We start from the raw sequence: 26,633 nt of genomic DNA, 5'->3' as shown, positions 1-26,633 counted from the left end.
TCTAAATGGATTGAATAGGGAATGAACTTTAAAGGTTTGTCTGTAGGAAACCATAATTCAAAGCTGGAAAACAAAACGCAGCTTGAAAATATCCAAAAGCAAAGTTGTACTAACCTCAGAAAGCTTAAGGTTCCTCTCCTCAGTCATTCCCGTCAGATTTGCCTTCCCAGTGAAAATATCTTTAATTCCCAATTCTTCCAGAGAGCTTTTCATTTTGTACTTGTGGTCCAGTTGAAATTTTGGGAAGAAAACATCAGTTTTCCTGGATGAAAAAAGAAATGCACATATAGATTTCAGTCTACGAGGATGTATTGTACATAAGACATAATGCATGACCTCCAATATTGGGATATTTAAGAAAAGGCTTAAAGGCTTTTCAGGAAATTCTGATGTTAGAACACAATTTACTACTGCCCAAAAAAGTGGCAAAACATGCCCAGCAAAAAATGGCGTTACCAAAATGGTGGACCAAAAAATGATGTTAATACTTTGAGTGACCCAAAAAAGCACGCAAATACCCTCTGATGGATTTTCCCAATGTCCAAAAAAAAAAAAAAATTTCTCAATGTCCAAAAAATAGTTCACGGACACAATAGCTGCCGACCCCTCTCTAAATATTGGGGGAGGGGCCTATCCAAAAGCCCCCTGACTGATGCTTCCAATGTTTGTAATGAAGCGAAAAACTCACAAAAATGGAATTCTGTGTTGACTTGTTTTAATTGGTTGAATATTGAATTCTTCTACCACATGTGACCAAGACACCTATATGAGCTTACTGGACATCCCACTGGAATCCATGAGCATTAATAAAGCAGAAGCTTCCACACTTCTGGGAGTGTTTTCCATAATTTTTAGGGTATGTTTATAGAAATGTGTGGCCATTCAACCAAAGGGCATTCGTGAGGTCAGGTACTGATGGGACGGGAAGTTCTGGCTTATTTTTGGTAGTCCAATTCATCCATAAAGCAAACCTGTGTAGACCATTCATGTTTGTCCACATCACAGTCCTCAAACCATGTCTTTATGGCTCTGTACACAGTCATGCTGGTTGAGTCTTCCCCAAATTGTTGGTGAATGGCTGGAAGCTCACAATTATCCAAGCTTTCTTTGAGTACTGCATTCTACCAGGACCCTTTACTAGAAGTGCCTGAACTCCTTGGTTTGATTGTCCATATACTGGTGGCCATATAGTGTATCATTGATTCTGGTGACAATGGATACCAAGACAGATATAACTATGCAAACTTGAATGGGGTTCTAGTTCTTCCCATTCTATCCAAAACATAACTTTCATTTTTGGCTTTACACATACTTTAAAATACCATCTTTGTGCCATACCTGGTTTTCATTTTATTCAGCCATGAAGCCACAAGTTCACCGGACAAACTGTCTTCCAAGGCATCAAAGTTGCCTTCATTCTCAGGCATCACGATGAGCATGTGAGCGCCCCCTCTGTACGGGAGGCTCAGCACCGTGGAAGACAGGGACTTGTCAAACATGGAGGCCACCTTCTCCGTCTTGTACATCATCGGGACTTTTACTGAACTATACTTGTTTACATAGAACGTGTCTGTGTTGGTTGACTCAGTTTTAAAAGGTGTCTGCCATTTACCTGAAAAATACATTTGTTGAGAAATTTTGTTTTTACTGTAAGAATTTTTGAAGTGTGAACTCCACACAAACACCTATATATATATTTGTTTACCTAGAATTATATACCATGTATTTATATTTATAGTGCCAACATATTACGCAGCGCTGTACATTAAATAGGCAAATGACAGACAGATACAGACAGTGATACAGGAGGAGCAGAGGACCCTGACCAGAAGAGCTTACAATCTAAGAGATGGGGAAGTAGCACACAATTATTTCTTGGAATTTCCTTTACATTTATGTCTATACCTAACATTTTTCCCAATTCCACAATAGTGAGGAGAAATCTTTAAATAGGGACAACCCGTCTGCTGAAGACTTAAGGGGAATAAATTAGGCAAACATGACCTGTTCCTCTCTTTTTGTTGTGTATCTAGGACACAAAGTAAAAGAAAATCTAACAGGATACAGCTAAAGTAAAAAGCAACATGGTTTGGCTGGTGTAGCCTTAAGATGCTTTTGTTTGAACAACTCTGGTCTGAACAAAAGTTAATGTTTGGCTTCAGCCCTTGGGATCCCATAAGGGTACATAGTGGGTCCTCGGTGTACACGGACTCGTTGGTTCTACTGATTATAATACTCATTACCTTTCATTACAAATTAAATGAATGATCGGCTGCCTGCTGTGCACTAGAAATAGAAAAAAAGTTCTAATTTTGGTTAGCTTGAGCAAAGTTTGTTCAAACAAAACCAGCCCAGAACTAAACAACAACACAAATATTAACCATTCTTTATTCTGCCAAAAAGCTAAAACAGAAAACAAAAAAATAGGCTTTAAAGTCAAAAGAATAAAATGATGCTTGTATGGCATCAAAACAGTCCTTTGATATAAATGAAGATTTTCCCAAATTTTTATCTAGAGACTCTGCCAGTAACATATATTCTAGAAAAAGCCTTTCCCATCCTTTTTGACCCAAAGGAATTTCCTTTAATAAAATAATTTAATTGGAAAAATGACCCTTGCATTGATGCTTAGTGTGAAGAATGCCCCATTGATGGCAATACTATTAGTATATACAGCTAAAAAGATCATTGGTATGACTGTGGCCCCGCCAAGTTAGGTGGATATGCAGAAAGGAGGACAGCAGCCGGAGTTCAGGCTTTCATGAATATGAGGTCTAAAAGCATCATCTTCATCTGAGGGTCGAAAAACCCCCGGAAACCTTTGGAAGAACCCTGCTTGAATATTCCAATCATAGAGTGATGATTACTCAATGTAGTGTACCATTGTTAACCTAGGCTGATATATAATCCTGTTTGGGACCCTGGAAGCTAATTTCTCCAATTCTTTACCATTCTCCATCCCCAAGGGTTCAATGGATGCTTGAGAATGGCCATTCTAAAGTGATACCGACCACTCAATGTACTTTATCTATGGTTTCCCTAGGCTGCTCCCCGGGTTTTATTGTTGGAGTAGCATGGTGGCCCATATGCAATCATTCTAGCCTTGCAGCAGTAGGATCCCAGGTTTGAATGTTGGTCAGAAGACTGCCTGCATCAAGTGTGTATGTTCCATCTGTGTTTGTGTGGGTTGCCTTCCAAAAATCAGACAAAGGTTAATTGGCTGGCTCGCCAAAATTGTGTCAAAATGATGGTTTTACCATTAGATACCACAGAGAACTAATTGTAGGCATGAAATGATTGGAAGTGTATTATGTTTGGATGAAATTTATTCTTAAGTTTAGATATAATTTAAGATGTTACCATCTGGAGGCTCATTACTCCAATTCTTTACCATCCTTCCAAAATCCCCCACTATATAAATAATTTGGAAAAAAACACAAACATTACCTTTGAAGAATATAAAGTCTAAAAGCATCATTTTCGTCTGAGGGTCAATTTCATCCTGAAGCTCTGAGATTCTGCCCCTTGTCTTTTCCCTTATGAGATCTCGGATGGTCTCTATAACATGGCGGTCCTGGAAGTCAATGCTTTTGAATTCCATATCGAAGTACAACTTTGTCTGATTGAGAAACTCCTGATTGATGTTAAAGCTTTCATGTATGAGAGAAATGCTTCCCAAGTCTAGGGAGTAGCCATCACTCTTCATGATGCCTTCCTTCAGGTCCTTCAGCAACCTGTGCAATAAATCCGGATTCTTCTGCAGAGCTTCCCAGCCCAGGCCGCTCAGGAGCTGCTCATGGGTATTTCCCCGAGTCCCGAGAGTTAATGCCCCGAGAAGGAAGGAAACGCTAAATGGAGAAAAGAAAATGTTGTTGTCGTGTTCGGCAGCCATCATTCTGTAGAGGCTGAAACCAAAGTTGCTGTTCATGTTTGATATGTCGAGGCCAGAGATCTCCTCTGTGACATTTAGAAGATATAAGCTGGGCTCCTGAACTTTCTCCTGGTGTTTGTTCTTTTTAGATTTGCCTTTAGTGGGCTGATGAGCCAGACAAAGGCCAAAAAGAAGGATGAAAACAAAAGTCCACCTCATTGTGAAGATGTAGCTGTCCTGATGGAAAAAACAAAGCAATTTATCAGATGATAGAGAAATAGTTGGATAGGTTGATAGATAGATAGATAGATAGATAGATAGATAGATAGATAAACGCAATATTCTAATTTTACCTGAATCCCCATTTTACAAAAATAAATGGCGTATTTTTAGCTTCTAGGAAGGATTGGCTCTCACCTGTCTTGTTTTTGCACAAAGCTTCCAAAAGATGCCAGAAACTGGATGACCAATGTTCACAGCCCCTGCAAATATTTGACAATCCAAAGTGTAGGGCTCGCTGTGTCCTTTTCTGTATTTATTAACCGATCGACACACAAAACTTTACCGCACGTCCCTCACAGAAACACAATGTACCAGCCTCCTCTTCTGATGGGATGATCACAGAGGTATAAGCCTACCAATGGACCTCCATGGATTGAACTGCTATTCCCTGATAAGTGGTTTTAGGGATACCATCACCCAAAACTCAAGGTGGATCACTTAATGTTCTTTATTCTTTTTAGGGATCCAGATTCTGGTGACCGGATTTTTGCAGTGGAGTACCCAACTCCACCCATGTGTTCACGTTTAAATGTTTTTAAAACTCTTTAGGTACATTGGGCCCTAAAACTCTCCAAGACTGGAGAAGAGAGACTATCATTGGGGAACATGTGTGATCATTGGTTGGCAAAGGTTTTCAATCCTGGACCAGATCAATTACAGGTTTGCTGGATCACCCAGGATCACAAATGATAGTCTCCAGTCTTGGATAGCTTTAATAAATCAGACCCAGGCAGAAAATTAAAGAAAATAATTTATATTGCTCATAATTACCAACTAAATTCCTGATATTAATGAACTAGGTCAATTTAGAAAATTAAAATAATCAAGAGAATGTCTTGGTCCAGGTTTAAAGCCTTAGATTGATGATCTTTGCAGTGAGGGTGACAGCACAATTATTACATAACGAACAAAGGATCACTTTTGAAAACTGAAACTTTTTGTTCAAGGTGTTTTGGTGTAGAGCTAAGACATTGGACGTGATTGAATAAAATTATCTTCAAGACTGGAGATTATAGATTATCATGGGAGAACCTGTGTAATTCAGCAAACCTGGAATGGATTTCCTAAAAATCATCTGTTGGCAAATGTTTTCAATCCTGGACCTGGGCAACTCCAGGTTTTCTGGATCTCCCAGGTTCACCTTGATAGTCTATTCACCCATCACTTCATCAGTGAAGCTGGGTGATCCAGCAAACCTGAAATGGATCTGGTCCAGGATTGAAAACATTTGCTAGCAAATAGCCAAAAACTTTGAAGAAATCCATTCCAGATGGAAAAGGAAGTTAGAGTTAGGGGATGAAATCAGATGTCCACATTGGAAGGTTTCTCGCCTCTTCTGGGGACAGACCAAACATTTTGGATTCCCCTCATTTTCCATTTTGGTCCCCCTGGATGAATCCTCCCTTATGGTGACACAGAATAGACAGCAGGTCTAACCTTTCCCATTCTATCCAAAGACTAAAAATAAAGAACTTGATGAAATAACTGAGGGGTAATACCAGCAACACTCCTTATTGAAAGCCACCTTTACCCCCATGGATCACTTTGTTGCCCCCTCCTCCCCAGCATCATTTTAAGCCAGCACCATGACAGCCAATGGTGGAAAAGCTTGAAGGGTGAGGGGAAAAATCCAGATGGGATGTCATACAACACATACACTACCTAAGGCTGTGCGTCTCATGATGTAGATACCGGCTGCTCAGAGCAATTTAGTAACTTGGCCAAGGAAACAAGAAATTTGGCCGGCACAGATGGTAAGAAGGCAAACAAGGCCAGCGGCATCTAGTGCACCAAGCCAAAGATGAGTGCTATACTAGCAATGCCCCATGGTGCACATTCAAGTAGTATATGTTTAGGAGATAGTAGGTGACGTTCCTCTTCAGTTCCAAGCCAAAGATGAGTGCTATACTAGCAATGCCCCATGGTGCACATTCAAGTAGTATATGTTTAGGAGATAGTAGGTGACGTTCCTCTTCAGTTCAGTTAGAATGTTATAGGTGACTTTGCAATAAGATTTGTACTTATAACAATATATATGTAAACATATATGTAAAACGTGTAACATTCCAGTAAAATATGTAGTATGGTTCTTTATCTTTTTACAAGAATAAGTTCAGTTTGATGTGACCAACTACTTCTGGCCATGTAAGGTTCTGCGTCCTAGAGGTGCAGTACATGGCCGCGGCTTCTCCAGCGCTCAGTTGGGAGCTAAGAATGGACCATGACAGTGTACAGGAGTTCTCCTTGGTTCTTACATTGTAATGTATTGGAGTTTTAGATATGGCCCTGGATATGGAGGTTTATTACTTTTCCTTGTTTATGCCGATAAAGAAAATAATAGAGATATGGTTTCTACTTATATTCTATGCTCAGGTTCTTTACATGATACAGTTTCTCTTGCTAGAATTAGTTGTACCAGAAAATAAGATCAAATTGTTCTCGGGGTCTATGGAATGTCTTGTTGGTGGTTATGAAGATAGTTTGGTCTTCTGGTTGAGGCATTGTGGGGCTTTTAAGGACGATTATTCGATAAATTGTTCCAGGATAACATCAGACCTGCAATGAGTGGACGGGTTCTGGCATCATGACGTCAATGTTCGGGTCACAGATCACAAATGTCGCTCATTCATTATCTCCATTACAAAGTGAGTGGGAGAATAAATCATTTACACAAATATAACATTGTTGGTGCTTCCAGTCATTGGAAACGACATGCAAACTGTTTTTCTGGGAAAATCAACAGTCACATTCTGTACTAAAAATGTTCTTGGTTGGGAGCAATCACATCTAAGAACTGGTACCTTGATCCTTAGAACATAATGCTATTATTGTTATTACTTATTATTTCTCCTGATTAAGTTCCAGTTTTTTTTTAAACTTTTTACAGCAGATTTAACCCCCCCCAAAAAACAAAAAAACAAAAAAAAAAAAAACTCCCAATTTGCTCATACATAGACTTTGGTCAAAGCTCCAGTTTGCCTATTGGATAATCCTTAAAGCTCACCTACCCCTGGCTTGTACCTCCTTACCATGAACTTAATAGAGAAAAACACAAAACACAAATAGTTTGGTACATCAAGCCTATTATAAGCAGAATGGTTTCATTTTGTACAGCAATTTCTATCTGCTTTATCACAATTATTTACCGTGGGCCGGGATATTACTTAGAAGGGTCTATGACCTGGCCAATCCAGACAATGGTGTCAGTTGGAATTTGGGATTTGAGAAGATGAAGTTTGACCAGGAAACAGCTGCAGCATTCATCTCTGTTCCTTCCTGTGTGGTGGTACATCTGTCAACAAATAAAAGTAATGGAATCAATTTATTGAAAAAAAAATCAAGCACTAAGGTCAATTACAAATATATGTGCAAAGGCATTTTATTATTATTCATAAAGAAAAAAAATACAACACTCTAATGTCATTGCTGAACTATTTCTAAACAATGCTAACTGCTGGATATAAGTTTCAGCACAACCAATATGCATTTTATACTTCCTAGGTCTTAGTTTTTCCTGGGCCTCTGTCAAAGGGAGGTCTATATTCGAGTTCTAAAGTCAGCACATCAGATACCAGATGGTATGGCCCAAGCAGGGCAGTCCCCGGGTAAAGGACATCCGACATACGGACACCTCCTAGATACGAACGGGGCTTCCCTGCTTGCTTGTGTGCAGAACGGAGGCTTGAAGGGGGAGGGGACAGTTTGCATGACTTGCAGAAGAAATCTTTTGCTAAACACAGTGTGAGCTCTTTCGGCAGCCTCTTGTAACTCTTTAATGACCAAGACAGACTCTGCAGTTGTTTTTTTGCATATCAAAGCGCAGCTTGCTCCAGAAGTTAATAAATGTCTAGGCTCCATAAAGTTTTTTTTTTTTGCTTTGTTTTGAATTAACTCACAGTGAGGATTTTAAGGATTTTATACAGTAACTGACACCACGCTGCCTGATCTTATGTTCAGACAAACATCTGTCCTAATTGCATTTATTAAAATAAATGTGTCTGTTCCGACTTACATACAAATTCAACTTAAGAACAAACCTACAGTCCCTATCTTGTATGTAACCCGGGGACTACTTGTATACTTGTGCTTATAATTATTTTTTCATTGCTCCCCTATTGCTCTTGTCAATTGCCTGACCTACCCTATCCTTATCTTTATGTATCCTCACCCCAATATGACAGCAATGGTTGCTGATCTGCCAATCATCAAGCACCAAGGCCATGATATGTGAATAAGGTGAGTGAGACACAAACTCTCCAATACCCAAAATTATAAAATGTATCTTTACTCCTAGGAAAAGTGATGCAGAAAGAAAGTTGGTACATTGGTGTCACCTTTAGTGTGAACTTTAGCTTTGCCCTCAGTATATAGGTCTCAGTATATTAAATCATGTCGTTACCCTACGCTACATTACAATATTTTAGTGTATACCTGGTTTTTAATGGAGAGAAGCATTTTAATGTTATCATCTCAGGGGTTTCTTTCTAAATTTTAGAGATTATCCAGTTCTGGCACAATAAGGAGGAGGACTGTGCTATAGGTGTATGGCACTTCCATCACAATACATTCCTTCTCCCCGTCCTTGTATGCTTTATATAATCCTTCTCGGTGCATGGTTGGAGCAGATACCGTTGTATTTTTATTCACTGTGAAGTTTCTGTCTCCTGTATCTTCCACATCAAATTCCATTTTGCCTAAGTGGTTAAGGTTTGGGTTTGGGTGTATATTACGTTCCCCCAATAATTTTAGGGTTAGCCTTCAACATTTCAGGCATTCAGAAGCTTCAAGTCCCACCGAGCTTTGGCAGACGACAAAATATTCACGATTTCCTAGTCAATGAAACTGAAAACATTCTAAATTTAGGAAAACCCGGTTTTGGGGTAACTTTATTCTAAATAATTGAAGTTACTAGATACAGTACTAAGAAGAGAAGTAAATGGGGATTCCCTACTTCTTCCAGCTCAATTGCATGAATAAAGTAGAGTTTTATCTGTTGAGCTCTGTAAACAATGGGATTTGTCTTCAGCAAAGCAGTTATGATTGTTGTTATTTGTTGCTTTTTTTGCTTTTATTTTTTTAAGCAATTATGATAAATTACATTATAAACATTGAAAGAATATGTGTACAAAACATGATATATTCCTTTTAGGCTAATGGACACAAGAAAGCTCCATGGGGCAGATTAACCAAAGAACAAGTAAAGTCAAATAGAGCACATTTGTCTACAGCATAAGTATACCAAGGGTTTGTCTGATAGATAAGGGGTGCATCTGATGGCTTAAAGGGGTTATGTGTATTGGCATAGGGGGTCAGTCTCTTGCTTTAGAGGGGTATCTGTAGCATTTATTTTGGAATTTGGAATTTAACCGTCTATGTTAATAACAAGTTCTAGTAAGGATATACAAACACAATAAATATCTGTCTTATATTGATCATGGGGTGTTTACCATTGTTCATTTCTTACAATAACTATATTATAAACTTTATCTCAGGGTCTCTATTTACTGCATAATCATGGACTATTGGACAACATAAGCTTTCACGTCTTTGTAAAACAAAATCTATCTATAGATCTATCTTCTAGCAAAATAAAATAGAATAAAATAAAGCATAACTTACTTTTTATATGTGCTAACCTGTCCTCTGCAATACACAAATCTTTGCAAGCTTGGACCTTATATTGGCCGAAACACCAAATCGTATCAAACATTATCATAAAATAGTAATGGATTTGTATCTTTGTGTTTACTGGTTAAAGTGTCACCCCTCACTATATGAAGGAAACGTCTGCTGAGACATACGGGTTTCTTCCTTCCCAAATGAAAGTTTATATGGGATGGTAAAGCTGATGGGAACCTGGGATTCGTTATGCACAGATAAGCCTTTCTGTTACTCCCACATGAGTAATTTATACCCCTCTTACCCCCAGTGATAACCATCTGGTAATGCCCACTTCATCAATAATGACTACCTCTGAATCCCTTCCCACCAATAATGACCAGCTTTGAATCCCCTGTATTCCAGTAATGACTCCTTTCCTTTTTACCAAACATGAATCCATATATCAGTTGACACCCATTTTCCAAAACTCCCCAAAAGGGAGATTAGATGGGATGATGAAACTGATGGACACTTGGGATCCCTATGCACTGATAAACCTTCCTGATTCTCCCAGATGAATAATAAATACTTCTCTTACTTCCATTGATAAGATCTGAATCCCCACCCACTATGATAAACACCTTTGACTGCCCTTCTAATCAATGATTACCTCCTATGACTCATTTTATTATCAATATTGCCCACCTGTTCAAAGATTCCCACCTGTGAAATCCTTTCCCACCAATGTTGACGATCTGATATCACCCTACTCATCAGTAATCATCACCTGTGATTCCTCTTCCTACAAATATTGACTCTTTCCCTCTCTGCCATTATTGTCCCCATATATCAGTAATTATACCCGTTTTCCAAAGCTTCCCAAATGAGCGTTTACGTGGCCCTGTGAGACCGATGGGTACTTGGGATCCTTACGCACCGATGAGCCTTCCAGAATCTCCCACATGAAATATAAATACTTCTCATACCTGCATTAATGACATGTGAATCCTCTCCCACTATGATGAACACCTGTGACTTCCATTCCCATCAATGATTACCATCTTTGACTTAACTTCTTATCATTAATATCTACCTGCCCATTAATGCCCACCTGTGCAGGTCTTTCAAACCTGAAATGGATCTGGTCCAGGGCTGAAAATATTTACCAATAGCAAATAATTTTTAGGTAGTTAATTCTAGGTTTGCTTGATCCCTTAGGTTCTCCTGTGAAATCTATCTTCTGCAGTCATGGAGAGTTTTCCTTAATCTGGCCAATTTTAGGATTGAACTTTAAGGGTAACACCAATGGCTCAGTGCCTGGCACCCTAACCCCTGGAGTGCTGTCCAAATCCTGGCCTGGACACAATTTGCAAGGGGTTTGGTTAGGTTAGTTGGCTCCCCAAGAAACTGTTCTTGGCCTATGTGGGAAAAAAACATTAAAAGAAAGTACAGCACAAGCCCCAGAATGCTGAGCACAATATAAAACAATGTAATAACAATAAAGAATAAAGAAAATTTGAACTGGAAGACAAGACTTTTGTCAAGTATGCATTGTTGTTTATGTTACCGTACAAAAGATTCCTCCTCATTCAAAACTCCACACATGAGAAGACCCATCAGAAGTCCTGCAAACAATTGTATGATATTCTGCCCTTGTGATCATGGGGTGGTGATGGGGTAAATACAGGACAGATGGCTTCTTTCCATGAGATTCGCCCAATTGTTTGAGCACAGTTTTGTATCTTAGATTTGTGTCATACATAATTTCAGTTGACAGCACGGCATCCAAACTCTTCCACCTAGGCAATATAACGTCCCAATAGTGGTGTAACCCTTCAATCTACCTTATGACCAGCACTAAAAAGAGCTAAAAGTCTAATTATCACTGTTTCTGCACAAATATAACACAACATTTATCAAGTTATACATTGTAACATTAAAAATATAATAATTCCCGAGACACCCAAAGATAAGCCAAATATGAATACTACTTCTAGCTATGGGAAGAATTTACCTCCACTTTCTTTTCTTTTTGTTTGGAGGCGAAAGAGGGTTCGCTTAACCTTTAAATTACAAAAACGTTTTTTCTTATTTACCAAAATCTTTTATTTCCTATAATGTTTAGGAAAAAAAAAGTTTTGTTTGAGATTGGTCAATATTGGCAACTGAGCGAAACGAAGGTGGAAGGTCAATGTCCTGATAACGATATTTCGCAATGTCTGCTGGTGTGGACACAACAAAGTCTAATGACAGCAGAAAAATAAAGCCAATGGTTCGCTGAGACTTCATGGGTTTATTTACTCAGATTTCAGCATATTGGTGCATGATAATAATAGTTGCATTATAGCAGATCAATATATTGAATTGGTTGGCAACACATAAAACAATACAGACATAAAACCTTTTTGATGCTGTGCTCCACCACACACATTAGTGCGCGCCATATGAACATTGGAACTGGGATGTCCTCGTCTGTTGGGGTGCCTTGTAAGAACTGAAACCTGGGACCTTTATGCTGCAATACTGGAGAACCAATGGCTGCCATGTGTTTCCTTCCTGCGTTGGGGTGCCATTGAATATGAATAGCACCTCAAGACATATTAATTACATTCAAAGTATACACAGCCCTAAAATCCTAGGCCAAAACCTATCCCAAAAAAAACGTATTAATTCATGAAATATATTTAATATTTTCCTGTATACAGGTAGTCCCTGAGTTAAAGACATGCGACATACGAATGCTTACTAGATACGAACAGGGCTTCCCTGCTCTCTCGTGTGCAGGACGGAGGCTTGATGGGGGGAGGAGCAGTTTGCATGACTTGCAGAAGAAATCTTTTGCTAAACACAGCTGGGATTGTGGGTGATCTTAAGAGTGGAGTGGATCTGTAACCTCTTGTAACTCTTTAATGACCAAGACATATTCTGCAGCTGTTTCTTTTTGCATATCAAAGCACTTGCCCCAGAAGTTAATGAATGTCTAGGTACCATAACGTTTTTTTTTGCTTTGTTTGTGAATAACTCACAGTGAGATGCAGCACACTGCCTAATAATTTGTTGAGACACACATCTGTCCTAATTGCATGTATTAAATTAATGTACCTTTTCCGACTTACATACAAATTCAACTTAAGAACAAACCTACAGTCCCTATCTCATAAGTAACCCAGGGACTACCTTTCGATGCACCAAAATATAGACAATATGGCCCAACTCTTCACACAGAGAGGTGACCAACAATTTTTCTGCCATATGAAGACTATCTAACCAATATTGTAAAAAACTCAGGGTTTGGTAAAATCATCTTTGACCTTTTTTATGGATTCCACTTTACTGCCTGTAGTGGATACAATAGGAAACCTCCCCGAAATCAGGACAATCGCCATTGGAATAGGTGTCCCTGTTGGAAAATGTTTTTGGTATGGTAACAGCTCAACATTTAGGATTTTCTAGTTCGGTGCCTGCTGTGAATCCTAAGCCCGTCTTCTCCGTGTTTGCACCCTTAGAAATGAGCAGTCACACAATATCTACTCAGAGTTTTGGTACCTTTATAGTTATAACAAATGCCCCCGACCCTCCATCCATTTGATGATGATAACGCTTCTTTTGTCAAGGGCATGATGTATCACTTAGTAAATGTTATTACATGGCCCCGCATAATAGATCTGGCTCTCAGAAGGAGTGCCATCTGTCTGGCCCCTCTTCTCATTTTAAGGGGTGCTTTAATGAGGGGGTGGGCAGAATCATGTGCCATGAGGGAGTATAGGGGTAATGGGGAAGTTTGTAGTACTCTGACATGCACTCCTTACAACAGAGAACAGAACCAAAGTCTCAAGTCTTAGGATGGAATGTAAAATAAAATTGAACCCTTTATTTAAAATCTATGAGTCTATTATTAAATATTTTTACCCAGCTCTTTTTCACATTGGATTGATTCTATTAAAAAATGTGTAAAGTTTAATTCAGTAATCATACATTTTCTAATTAAATCCATATTGAAAAATGTGTTAATTTTTGGTGGGATTTGGGTGAATATTGGGTAAAAACTTCTTTAAATAGTCCTCATAGTGCATAGATAGCGTATCAGTGAGTCCTATTTATAAAACAATGAATCTGATATTGGCAACACAGCACAGGTGAATCTTCCTGGGGCACGTATTTCAGGTAAAGCTTGTACCCGGAGGAGCGCACTGATTTAGGGGAAGGCAGATATGACCGGTGCGCTGGGGAGGTGGACCTGGAAGAATGAAGGAAGGAGCTGAACGGAAGGGGAGGATAGAAGGAGGTGATTGTTTGGAGACAATCATCTAGGCAGCGATCCTGTATGTTGGCCCCCGCAGGTCAGCGCATTCTGTTTATTCTTGCAGCTGAATGGGGATTGTGCTGAGACCAATGAGTAGAGCATTTTCTGACTCCATTGGCTGCTGGGGCTTTATAGCCTTTATAATATAGCATTGCTCTATGTCTATTGTAGCGTTCTCTAGGCTAATCTATGGAGAGATTTGTTTGTTTTCTGTTGCTGATCTTTGCCTGTTCCCGGATATTTCGTTGTACTCAGCCTGGAATGACCTTGTACCTTGCTTGATGGACGGATCACACGGTTTGACCTTGGCTTGTATTCGTACATCATCTTCAAAGCCTTCAGCAAGGCCAGTGTGTCAATTACTAACAGACAGAAGCAGTCAAAGAGTGACCCCAGTAGAAGTAACACCTACAGAACAAAAAGGCTTTATTTTGTGCTAAATCTGAAGACAATGCTACTAAAGGTGATATTTTATCTTTTTCATTATATACACTGCAGTGCACTAAAAGAGACTTCCTACAACACTATGGGGTCACATCACTCTTAACTGCACTAGACAGTTTGTGTGATGGGTAATAAACAAATAATCTTGCTTTCCAACATCAGTGCTTGAATGACATAATGCCAACCTAATCATCAACCACTATCTGAAGAAATACGTAGACGCGGTACTAATAACGTTCTGTCCTTCTGATGAAGCCTATTGGTGAAACGGTAGGACAGTAAATGTTATTGTGTATCATTACAAACCATGTGGTTACTGAATTGTCTTTTTTTGCATTTTGCAAGCATTTACTGTTTTGTGATACGTTTTTATATTATTGTAGAATAAATTGCAACTAATTTTTTTTTCACATATATTGTTGTTATTGTTGATATTTGACACCTTTAAACCCCATGCAAATGTTCTCTGTTGGGGAAAGAAAACTCTTTGGTATTTGTGTCTAGTACAAAGACAAAATTGCCAATGTTGACCTGAAGGCCGCTCTTTGGTTCATTTAATGCCTGGAGAAAACTGAAATAAGCCCGGTGGACATCCTTTTCCTTGTAATGTGTGTTGTTTAGTCTCAAACCTTCCCAGATTTCCTGGTGGGTCTTTGTTCGGGCCCCCAATGACAACATGGAAAAGACAGAAGGACAACAACATTTTGGGCTGGGGATCCTTGTTTGAGAAGACAGAGGTTACATGCTTGAAGAAATTTATGGCAAATTCAATGTTTCCTTTCATGGTTTCCCTTAGGGCTTGGGATTCTCGGCCTTTTGTCAAAGATCAAGTGTCTGAGACAAAGGTAGACTAGTAGGGGACCAGCCTGCCTTAGGGGAAAGAACAAACGCCCCTTCTGCTTTGTGGCAGGCGCTTCCAGAATGTCATCGAGGGCGATTGCTGCCGGGATGGATTCCTTGGCAGTATCCCTTGAGGAGGCGTATTCTGGTCGTGGCGTCTGCATTTAAAGTAATAGTGATGGATGAAAAGCGAGCAAAATGACCTTACTTTTGAAGAGCTGACGCGCTACTTTTTTGACCTACTGAAGATCAGGAAAGATGACATCCTCTGGCTGCAGCAACGAAATGGTGAGTACTTTCTTACCTTCCAATTCATAATGGCTGGTAACATCTTTTATGACCTTTACAATCTGAGCTGGATAATCTTGTTTTTCCTGGTCTATAATTTACTCCTCGAGTGGTGAAATACCAATCACAGTAATAGTGCATAACCCCTTTGGTAAACATGCGGATGTTGAATATTTTTTGTACAGATATTGTGCAAACGTTTGCTATTAAATAAAATTCAATATTTGGACTGGCAAATTTAAGTTCATGGCCACATTAAAGCCAAACTCAAAAGAGCTAGGGGCCGTGTTACATCCACCAGCGGCCTTCATGATTGGGAAAGATAGATGGTACATCTTCCATCAGGCCATGCTTAGTTACATCAGAATTTGCAAAGAATATTGACACACAGCGGAGGAAAAATATCCCTGTGTGCAAAATGTGATGTCACCCATCTGACGAGTGTAGAAATTCTAAAATGTGTAGTTGTGGGAAATCAGGTGATAATTTCAGATGCTGTACAGGGAGGAGATCATATGCTGCAGCTCTAAAAGCCAAAAAAACTGCCCAGGAGGAGAAGAATTAGGTTCTTTCTTCAAGGATCATCATGTGTCATTCTATGTGGGGACTTCAATTGCCTGCTCCAGGGTGAGAAGAGACAGGCCTGGAGATCGAGAATAAAATGACCTGATTGCTGCGGGATGTGTGGGCCCATTGTTACCAGAGGGACCCAGGATAAGTCCGGAGCAGCAGTATGAGTAAGTCTCACATAGACTTTAATTTTTACAGTAAAGCTCCTGCCATCTACAATGCATCGCTAAACAACATATTTTCAGATCATAAAATGCTACAAATTGTGCATGCATGATATATCTAAAGGGCCTGGTGTGTGGAGACCAATTTCCCTTCTTTTGGAGGATCCTGCAATTAGGGTGTATATGTTAGCACAGGGGTCCTCAAACTACGGCCCGCGGGACGAATATGGCCCGCTGAAGTTGTCCATCCGGCCCGCCATCCGCCGAGGCTGCTTCTCCTGCCTGAGTTCTGGCTGCCTGCCATCTGCACTCCAGGGAACCCGGTCACGTGACACCACTGTTGCCGGGGTAACGCTGGAGCTGTCGGGCTGAAGCCATCAGGCAGAAAAGAGACTGAGCAGAGCAGAGACTCACTGCTGCCTTCATCCACTGGCTGGTTCTCACTGCAGCACATGTGTACATTATCAATGTACATTTGTAAATAGTATAAACATACTATGCACATTGATCATGTACACATGTGCTGCCTGGCCCATGTATGAAGGCAGCAGTGAGTGACAGGTAGCAGACACTGACAAAGTTTTTTTAGCAGCCCTTTTTTAATTAATAAAAAGTGTGGGGTAGTGTTGGGTGTAGGCTAGGGTGTAAAAAAAGAAGCAAATTAATGAATTGCTTGAGATTATTCATTTGCATGGAAAATGCAAGATAAATTTGCATTTTCAATACACACAGTGAAAATTCAAATTTATCTGTGCATTTTCCATGCAAAGGAATAATCTCAAGCAATTTTAAAGCCAAAGCAAACGCCACTTTTTTTTTTTAATGATCGGCAAGTGTGCTGTGCATATAGTATTGTTCTTTCATGTTTTTTATACAATAAATACGTTTTGTGCAGTGTGCATAAGAATCTTCTCCTGTGTTTTTTCAAACTATAGTACGGCCCCCCGACAGTCTGAGGGACCGTGAACCGGCCCCCTGTTTAAAAAGTTTGAGGACCCCTGTGTTAGCATATCAGCAATGGAGGCAGAGGAAATGTAAATGTCCAGAATCCAAAGAGTGGTGGGATTACGTTAAAAGTTTAAAGAAAACCTTCTTTATTCAAAAAGGAATACAGGAAGCAAAAAGAAAATGAAAATGGTTTCAGAGGCTTAATACTTAGTTGCAAACTTTTCTAAAGTTTAAGCAAATGGGGATTCCAATAGATGATGAAATAAGGAACATCCAGAGTGAAATATCTGAGGCCATTATAGCCACAGGGAAGCAGATAATACGTAATACTAAAAACTAGACAAAGTGTAGAAATGCTCAAGCAATATCTAACATCAATGGGAAGACAATGACATCAGACATTCTTAAAGAAGCCTGTTTGCTATACAAATTTGTTCAACATTAAGGAAATAGGTTCTGCCATTGCTAGTAACTGCCGAGCTGGAAAAGAAAGAACTGTTTCGTGAAATCAAAAGTTTTGCTAAAAACAAATGTCCTGGTTTGGACGGCCTCCCTATTGAGTATTATTTGTGTTTTTGGGATCTACTTAAATCTGACTTGTGCATTATCTTTCAAGGTGTCCTCTCACTTCTATCCAGCTTCCTGAATCCTGGCTGAAGGGAGTAGTTACGTTGTTGCCACAAAAAGGGGACCTGTCAAGTCTGGAAAATTAGAGACCTATAACTATAGCTTAATACAGACTACAAAATCTACACCAAGTTGTTGGTTAGCGGTCACGGATCAAGCATTGATCAAGCCTGCCAAGTTCCTGTGCGGAGTGCCTAACAATCTGTGTTTAATAAGAGACACAATATGGTACCAAAAAGCAACAATTACCTCTGTTATCCTTTGATTTCCAAAATTCCTATGATAGAGTCTCGCATGATTTCTTGTAGCAAATACTGGGAAAAATGAGCTTCCCATCAATGTTTATTTCTGAAGTTATCTCTTTATACAGAAACGCTACAAGTCCTTGTGAATGTGTATTTGTCAGACGCTGTACATCTGAGATATGGCGTCAAGCAGCAGTGCCGGCTGTTTCCTATTCTATTTGTGTGCTCTGGAACCTTTGCTATCTGCTTTGCACAAAGAAAAGGTAATCAGGGGTGTTCCACTCTCGGGGGGCAGTGGGAGTTCAGTAAAAGTGGCAACTTATATGAACGATGTGGCCATAGCTTGTACAACAGAAGTTAAACAGAATCCTTCTCATAACAGATTTATTTTGTGCCTCCTCCGGATTCATGGGAAACTATCATCACAGGTGGAATCAACTAAAATTTTGGGAGTTATCTTTGACCATAACAACAATGGAAAGCAATGGTAGAAGAATGTACAAAGTAAAATTCTGAAAAAAGTGAAATTCTGCAAACTAAGTCAGCTGACATTTGTGAAGGGAAAATCCTAATCACTTAAACCAAACTACTTCTGCTCATGCTAAATGTAAATCTGGTATAATTACCGAATGACCATACGAGCAAAGCCTTCACCACTACTGAAAAAGTCAAAAGAGCCAAAATATAAAGAAAAGGAGGCCAAAAACACCCCCAATATCAAAGTCTCCCTGTGTACAAAATATTTTGCTTTTTGCCTTAAAAGCCTCAAAACCAAAGAGAACATCCGTTTATACATCTTAAAGTACACAGCTGGACATTCATTCGGGAAAAGAGAGTGGCAGCATCCCTCTTTAACAACACGGGTGTTTATTCCGCCACCAAAGCAATATGTAGTCCTTGAAAAATGCATTCAAATTTATAATCTTCAATAAATGCAAATATTTTGCTGGATCCTAGAAAAATAAGAATCACATATAAAAAAGTAATTTAAATACCCTTTGTTATCCATTATATTACATTTTATATACACATACTTTCTTCCTATAAGGTTCTAGAACATCCAGTTAGTCTTAATTGTGGATTTCTCTTGATAATTACTAAAGTTTACTTTAGTTTTTTATAAAATATAATTTCCATAACAATTAATTACCCCCAGTTAATCAATGTCACCCCATGGGCGGGACACTACACTTTACATCATAACATTTATAATCACAAACTTATACATCCCTACCTATCTACAACTACCAATTACACCATTCCTACCTACGTACAACCATAAATTAACCATTATTTATTCTCAACCCCACATTTACTTTAACCTCAATGTATTAACTTGGTCACATTGGACCAACATTCTACAAAAAGTACACATTATCTGGATTCAGCATTTATTGGATTGATCATTACCCTTGGGCATTATATAGTTCTATTTATGTTATTTTTAGCTATGATGTAATGACATGTTGTACCTTAAGCTCTTATGTTAAATGTTATTAGTTTTGCAAAATTATGTTTGTTTTGTTCCTTTCTATAAATATGTTTTATACTTTTCTAGTAAAAAAAATACTGAGATCATTTAGTGAAAGTCATCTTCACTTCTTTATAAAACAAACCATGTTAGGAAATGCTTATCTGTCTGGCAGTCCTGTGCTGTGCACCATCGCAGTATCAAACCCTGTTTATTCTGTCCAGCGATGTCACTTGCAGCAGTAAGGAGAACAAAGAAGTAGCAGCAGCCCCTGCTTCCCTTTAGCAGTGCAGCTTGATGTATGTTTTGGCATCCCCAGCACATACTGTGTGCACAGCTGAAGGGGATTTTAGTCCCCGGTCATTCTGCACTGCTATTGGCTGCTGGGACTTTATAGCCTCTCTGCTCCCAGTGCCTGTTGTAGCGTTAAGCTGGGCTTACTTGCTGCTGGTGTGTATTCGTCTGATTTACTGTTGCTGATCCTCCCTGTTTCTGACCCTGTGGGTTTATTCTGCCTGGACTCACCTTTTGCCTATGAACTGACTCTTGTGTTTGCCCTTGTATACCTCGTCTGGTAGACAGATTACCTGTGTATGACACCTGGCTCTGTATTCTGGACTTGTCTCTGTTGAAATCCTTTGTACTGCTTATCTGTGAGGTCCTGGTCCTCTGTCAGTCCTCCTCCGGACTCCATTCCTTGTGCACAGAAGTCCTGGGGGCAACTAGGTGCCGGGAAACATTAAACCTGGGTCCCGAGGCTGAGCAGGTGCCAAAGGTGAAGAGTGCCGCATTATATTGGAGGACTGGTGTCTGGCCAGTACTGGTGCTGTACCCGGGCCTTACACCCCACTCCAGAATGGTGAGTCCATGAGAACCTGAGCCCAAATAAACTGGAATAACGATGGCCAATGTCCCCCCAGAAGACTGCAAGATCTATTCGTGGTGGGGAATTACTGCAGGGGCAAAGATGAATATTGCAGCAAATGTTTTTATATGTTTATGTTGTTATACTTTTATATTATTTTTATGAAGCTTTGGAATGTTAAAAACTAACAAAAATAGTTTTGGTGGAGTTGGGTTTTTCTAGGCAAACCTAGAAAAATGAGTCAAGTCCTTGTTTTATATCAGCACAATTCTACTTCCGAGTGTGAATATTGACACGCATTCATTTGACAAACAAGTTGGAAAGTGCGCAGTTTGAATTTTATTAATGTTTTTTGATCCACTTGCATTATAATGGTATCAGTTGGGACAACTTTGGAGTTTATTTCTTTGTGGGATTGTTTTAATAGGATTCAGGTTTTATGTGAGCTTAATTCTACTTCTGAGTAGGTGGACACTGAAGATGGCACTCATCGAAATATCTGATGAACCAGTCGGAGAACTTACAGTTTTTATTTCTTTATTTTATTCAGTGGAATGACAACATTGCAGTTTATGATTTTGTGGGATCTCTGATAGTTCCAATGAAGAGAATGGTGTTGGTATTTTTATCATATATCACTGGAACAAAAGGATGATTGACCCTTATTGATGGGAATAGCGCAAATGAAACCCCCTCCAAGCCGGTGGCTGCGGAAGCCACTGTGCCTAATTCATCCACATTTAGGACAGCCTTGTGTACTGCCTGAAATATAATAAAATACAGATATAATAGAATCAGTAAATATTAAGCAAATACAACCTTCTTAAATAGGGTTCTACAGGAACATTGGCATTAGGGCAATGGGAAGTAGGTAGAAAAGTAGCCAATATTACAATTATACATGCATTTTTCATCAATCCACCAAGACAGATGGATGAATGATATGGGGGGGAGGCTGTACTCATACTAGATTTTCACTCTGATCGTTCATCTTGGGTGAGAAGCATTTAGCACGTGAATATAGCCTTAGACTCGCATTGGTGCTCACTCCTTTTTACATAGAATAAAATAACTTCTAGGGGGAATGCAAAAAACAGCTCGCCCCTTATGATTTTAGATTTGGGAATGTTTCACTGTCCTTAAGAGACAGAATTCCAGCCATGAACATGAACATTTATTGATATAAACTGTCCTTTTAAAGAGCATTATACATTTGTAATCTCTTCCTTCCATTCTTTAATATTTCGGGTTACTTACACTTTATGGGTAGTTACATGGTAAAGCTACGCTGTAGATGATTGTGGCCACAGACGAAATGATAATCCTGGGCAAACTATAGCATGTGTACAGCAGGGGACAACTCAAAGTGTGATAGGGAGTCTAATCCTTCCGTACCCCACATTTCATCCAAAAATTACAAAAAAGGTTTGGGTATAGATACCGTTTTATTTCTTCCTCTATATTACAAATTTTTGTGTTTTTAGATTTGTGGAAATTATATTTATTAGAAATTATTCAATGCTTCCCTATAGATGGTTGCACCAAATGCTCAGGACAAATTTAAACTCAATAACAGAAAGAAGAACTGTAAGGACTCTTACTTTTCCCACTTTAAGGGGGACACCACCAGTGATTCCGGAGAAGTCTGCAGCATTGGTGAAAGGGGTTCTGATGCCAAGTTCAGGTAAAGCTTCTGCTAGGTTTATAGTTGAACTGATGGAAAATTTGGGTAAGGAAAGATCAATTACCCTGTGAAGGAGAGAAATAAGATGAAGTTTGTATGGGCTTCCAAAGCCAATAACCCTAAGAGTCATCATAATGAAAAGGACAACTCCGTTCATATAGCCAAATACAAAGCTGTAGCAGCTGTCAAAGTTTATCTAAACCCAAAAACAATCATTACGCATTTTGCTTACCAGTCTGTGAGGTGACCAGTGATAAGTTTGGTCATTTTTGATTTATTCATTTTTTAAACTAAGGATTTTTAAATTTATTTTGGAATTACTGAACAATAATGCAATATTCTGAGGAGCAATGGTGTATGCCTGGTTGTAGCTGTACAAAAAACTATACTTGAGATATATAAATATATAACTTGATATGCTTTGTCTTCCGAGTTACAGGGCCAGTTTTAGGGTAAAACAAACCGATCAATTAGGCAGGGCCCCATCTTCTCCAACCAATTGACAGAATGTCAGGGAACAGGGAGCTAAAATGCTGTGCATTTGGGGCCATTACTTCATATTGTCCAGGGCCCTATCTTATTTAAAACCATGCCTGGTAATCTTCAAAACTTGCAGCATTTGTCTTTCTGTTCCACATTCTGCCTGCCCTTAACATCACAGCCCATATGTGTTCTCACACCCTACAGAAAATACATAACCAGTGCAACTAAGACCCACTGCACCTAATGCAATACGATTTCAATGCATAGATAACTAAACTGTATGTGTAGAACTAAATATTATGTTTATACATTTTCCTGTGTTAGCTTCTGCAGAAAGCTCTTCGAAGAGTTCTTCAATTTTGCCTTCGGTTTTATTCTTCACATATTCATTTATTTCTTTTTTAGCTTCCTGTGAGTTGATGAAATTGGTCTTCCTAACTTCAGCATGGTAATGATGCTGTACATCATCTTGAAAGCTTTTCAGCAAGGTCAGTGTGTCTAGTACAAAGACGGCATTGCCGATGTTGACCTGAAGGCCGCTCTTTGGTTCATTTAATGCCTGGAAAAGACTGGAATAAGCCCGGTGGACGTCCTTTTCCTTGCAATGTGTGTTGTTCAGTCTCAAACCTTCCCAGATTTCCTGGTGGGTCTTTGTTTGGGCCCCCAATGACAACATGGAAAAGGCAGAAGAAATACTAATAGGCGACACAACAACATTTTCGGCATGAGAATCCTTGCTTTGGGAAGACACAGAGGTCACATGCTTGAAGAAATTTATGGCAAATTCAGTGTTTGCTTTCACCGTTTCCCTTAGGGCTTGAGCTTTCTTTAGCCCATTTCTGTCCTTGGTGTCTTCATGGGATTCAGATTTGTGTTCATCCGAAGTGGTTATGATTGGAATGAGAAAAAGCAAAACTAGAAGGAACTTCATATCTTCTCAGTATAGAGGTCACCTGCAAATAACAATTATGTGTAAGTAAGGTCTTTGTTTTCAAAACTTGTTCTGCCTCGACTTGTATTAGGAAATATTCTCAATACTTCTATACAACAATGTGGAAACATTCATTAGAAATAATTTAACACCCCACCAGGATTAAAATAACATGCCAAGCAAGAACTGTTGGTGAGAATTGTTGTTAGCTAATTTTCATGGCCAAATAGATGCCAATTATAAAGCAGTACAAAAAGGAGATATAAGGTCTTTAGGAAACACAAAGATTTTTAGGCATCAGGAAGACATAGAAGAAAACAATTGTAATAAAAATCACCATGTGATAATACAATTCACAAAGAACAGAACTTAAAACAATCCATGCTTTGAGCAAAGTAGCAGATCACACACATTGTGAAGCTATCATAACACAATCAACATTCTTGATCAACATCCGACCTCACAATGATGATTATAACACTGGGGAACAATTTTGAACATTTTTTTTGTTTGCTTCAATTTTTAAGCATATTTACACTAAAATAGGTTTACTGATTCAGAAAGTGTAGTTAGTTTAAGATTTGTATTGGTTATTCATTTACAAGCAGACAGTGTGGTCAGAGGTTGTGCGCTGCTCTACCTAATGAATGAGCAAAATTAATTTTTCTACTTACACACGTATTTCCTTTCTTTCAGATCATGTCTGGCTCTGCTGTTTCTCGTCTCGTGCCTAAACAACCCTGATTCATTGTGTTATATCTGTGGCAGTTTCACCATTTCCAGTCAAAGGGTGAATATCAGCACATTTGTAGAGCAAGCCTATTTGTCATATTTCAAAGTTAAACTTGGTGATCAGGATAAGTCTGGGGCCCCTCATGGTGTGCAATGTGTGGAGGGATTACGGATGTGGACAAAGGGAACACGTGATAAGATGCCATTTGGTATACCTAGGTTAGGTGAGAGCCAGGAGATCATTTCAGTGAATGTTACTTTTGTATAGTGAAAACTTCAGGATATAACAAGAAAAATAAATGTAACATAGAATATCCTAGTCTACCATCGGCTATACGTCCAGTGGTCATTCAGATGAAATCCCAGTGCCGGTTACACTTCCCTCTCTTATAGAACATGATTATGGTGAGGAACTAGGTGACAACAATGGTGAAGAGTTGGAAATTAAGGAGGACTCTGTAAGGGATTTGATCAGCATGAGTTGGGTGATTTGGGATTATTGAAGAAGGCTTCAGAACTCCTAGCATCAAGACTGAGTGAGAAAAACTTACTTGAAAAAGGAATGAAGGTATCGTACTTTCCAACCAGAGAAATTGCATTTCTGCAGTATGTAGGCTTGTATGTATTGCAGGCTTTGTGTATTGCCATAACATAACTGGTATGTACATATGATGGCTGACTATTGTTGGAGCATCCGGCGGGATTGTCCTAACACTGAACACTCCAGGAAAAGCTAGAAGTGTAAATTTTTACCTGAACCACTTAACCGATTATTTTCAAATGTTTTACTGTAAACAAATTGTTATAGAGTACCAATAAATCCTTTGTATGAACAAAAGAAATTTAAACAAACAGTACATTCAAGTTATTATTTCATTATTTTTTTCATTGTATGTAAAATTTGTATGTTTTTGACAAAAATGGAGGGTACCCTGTATCATAAAAACTGAATGTGATAGGAAAAAACTGGAGTCATTTCTGGATTCACCACCCAAACATTAGTGTAAAAAACAAGTGTAAGATCTATATCAACAAAAAATGCATTCCCCAGTGTAATCAAACATAAATGTCACAATGTTAATAGGATTCTATGCAATTCAACGAATTTCAAAGTTCAGAGATCACTGCTTACACTCAACCTCCTCTAATATAATTAAAATGATAGACTCTGCCTTTCATGTTTTATTTTATTGAGTGGGGCTTTTATTTCACTTTGCCCGCTTCCCCAAGTTGTTTCCCCCCTATTGCTCTTACTATGTAACTTTGAACTTCAAAATTTTGAATTTTATATCCACATTCTTTGTAATTCTTTTTAACTTTCCAAATAAAAACCAATTGAAATAGGAAAAAAAATGAAATGTTTCTAAATTTAAGAACAGTTTTCTAAGTGTTGCAATGCAAAACTGGACATTGAACAAGGTTCTAGAAGCAATAGGTTAAGGAATAATTTAGCTTCAAAGTATATGAATGGGAATGTTTACTGAAATGGTTTGCATTATTGGCAAGACGCATTGATGTCAACTAGGAAGGTGAGATTAAAGTCATTTTTCTAACTTTTAGTGGTGGAATGGAATTTTTATGGCTCCTGAGGTTATTTAAGCTTTGCTGTTCTGATTACCACAAAAAATAGAAAAATGTTAATGTTAAAAAGAACAAAAACAAATAAAGCAGAAGCACACAAATAATAATTACATTTAGGAATGGGTATAATATATATCAGAACATTTTTTATTGTCTGCCCAAGAAGCTTAGTTCATTAAACTGGTTTGAAAGTTTTAACGTCATTTTACTCACTGCTCCAGCCACTTACCCGTTCCAACCTGACCGAGCCTTTTGCAAAGACCGAGCCTTCACGTGCTGAGAGAGGGTAAAAAACAATCTGATTCATATGATTTATATATCTCTGGGTGCCTCTAAAAATTAACTACCCCCTCCCCCTGTACTCTTTTACATCAGGACCTTTCTTTTAGGGTAAATAAATTACATTTGCACAATACATGGATATAGAAACTCAACATTTACATTTCATCATTCCTTTACTCTTTGATAATAAACAAAGAAAATGTTAGTTAAAATACATTGCCTGCAAACCTTGAACCTTGATATCAGTGTGTGTATTAAATGTGGTAATAATGCAACACACAAAATTTGGAACCTGTACTTCTATAGATTTCTGGGTTGCTGACCTTTCCTTCTGTAAATATTTGTTGCCTTGCTCTCTGGGTCCTTTTTACTTTATGTGGTTCCTGGTGATTGGCACCTTACCAGCTCCTCGACTGCCCAT

At 38.8% G+C, this 26,633-nt stretch overlaps 1 protein-coding gene across 1 annotated transcript; it reads right to left on the bottom strand.

Moving 5' to 3' along the window:
• Positions 1 to 42: 42 nt before the first annotated feature.
• LOC140341801 (uncharacterized) lies at positions 43 to 26,297 on the bottom strand. The gene is made up of 9 exons (XM_072427675.1): positions 26,160 to 26,297; positions 22,996 to 23,639; positions 14,331 to 14,419; positions 8,977 to 9,044; positions 8,646 to 8,810; positions 4,289 to 4,430; positions 3,448 to 4,108; positions 1,339 to 1,612; positions 43 to 262 (listed from the first exon to the last, which is right to left on the bottom strand). Exons 2-9 carry the CDS (start codon positions 23,615 to 23,617, stop codon positions 58 to 60), a joined length of 2,226 nt encoding a protein of 741 aa, XP_072283776.1. The 5' UTR covers positions 23,618 to 23,639; positions 26,160 to 26,297; the 3' UTR covers positions 43 to 57.
• Between the last annotated feature and the right edge of the window lie 336 nt (positions 26,298 to 26,633).

Source organism: Pyxicephalus adspersus, chromosome 12 (assembly GCF_032062135.1).
Source record: "Pyxicephalus adspersus chromosome 12, UCB_Pads_2.0, whole genome shotgun sequence".
Lineage (NCBI taxonomy): Eukaryota > Metazoa > Chordata > Amphibia > Anura > Pyxicephalidae > Pyxicephalus > Pyxicephalus adspersus.
Note: the sequence above shows the minus strand (reverse complement) of the source record. Positions and strands in the feature narration are given on the sequence as shown.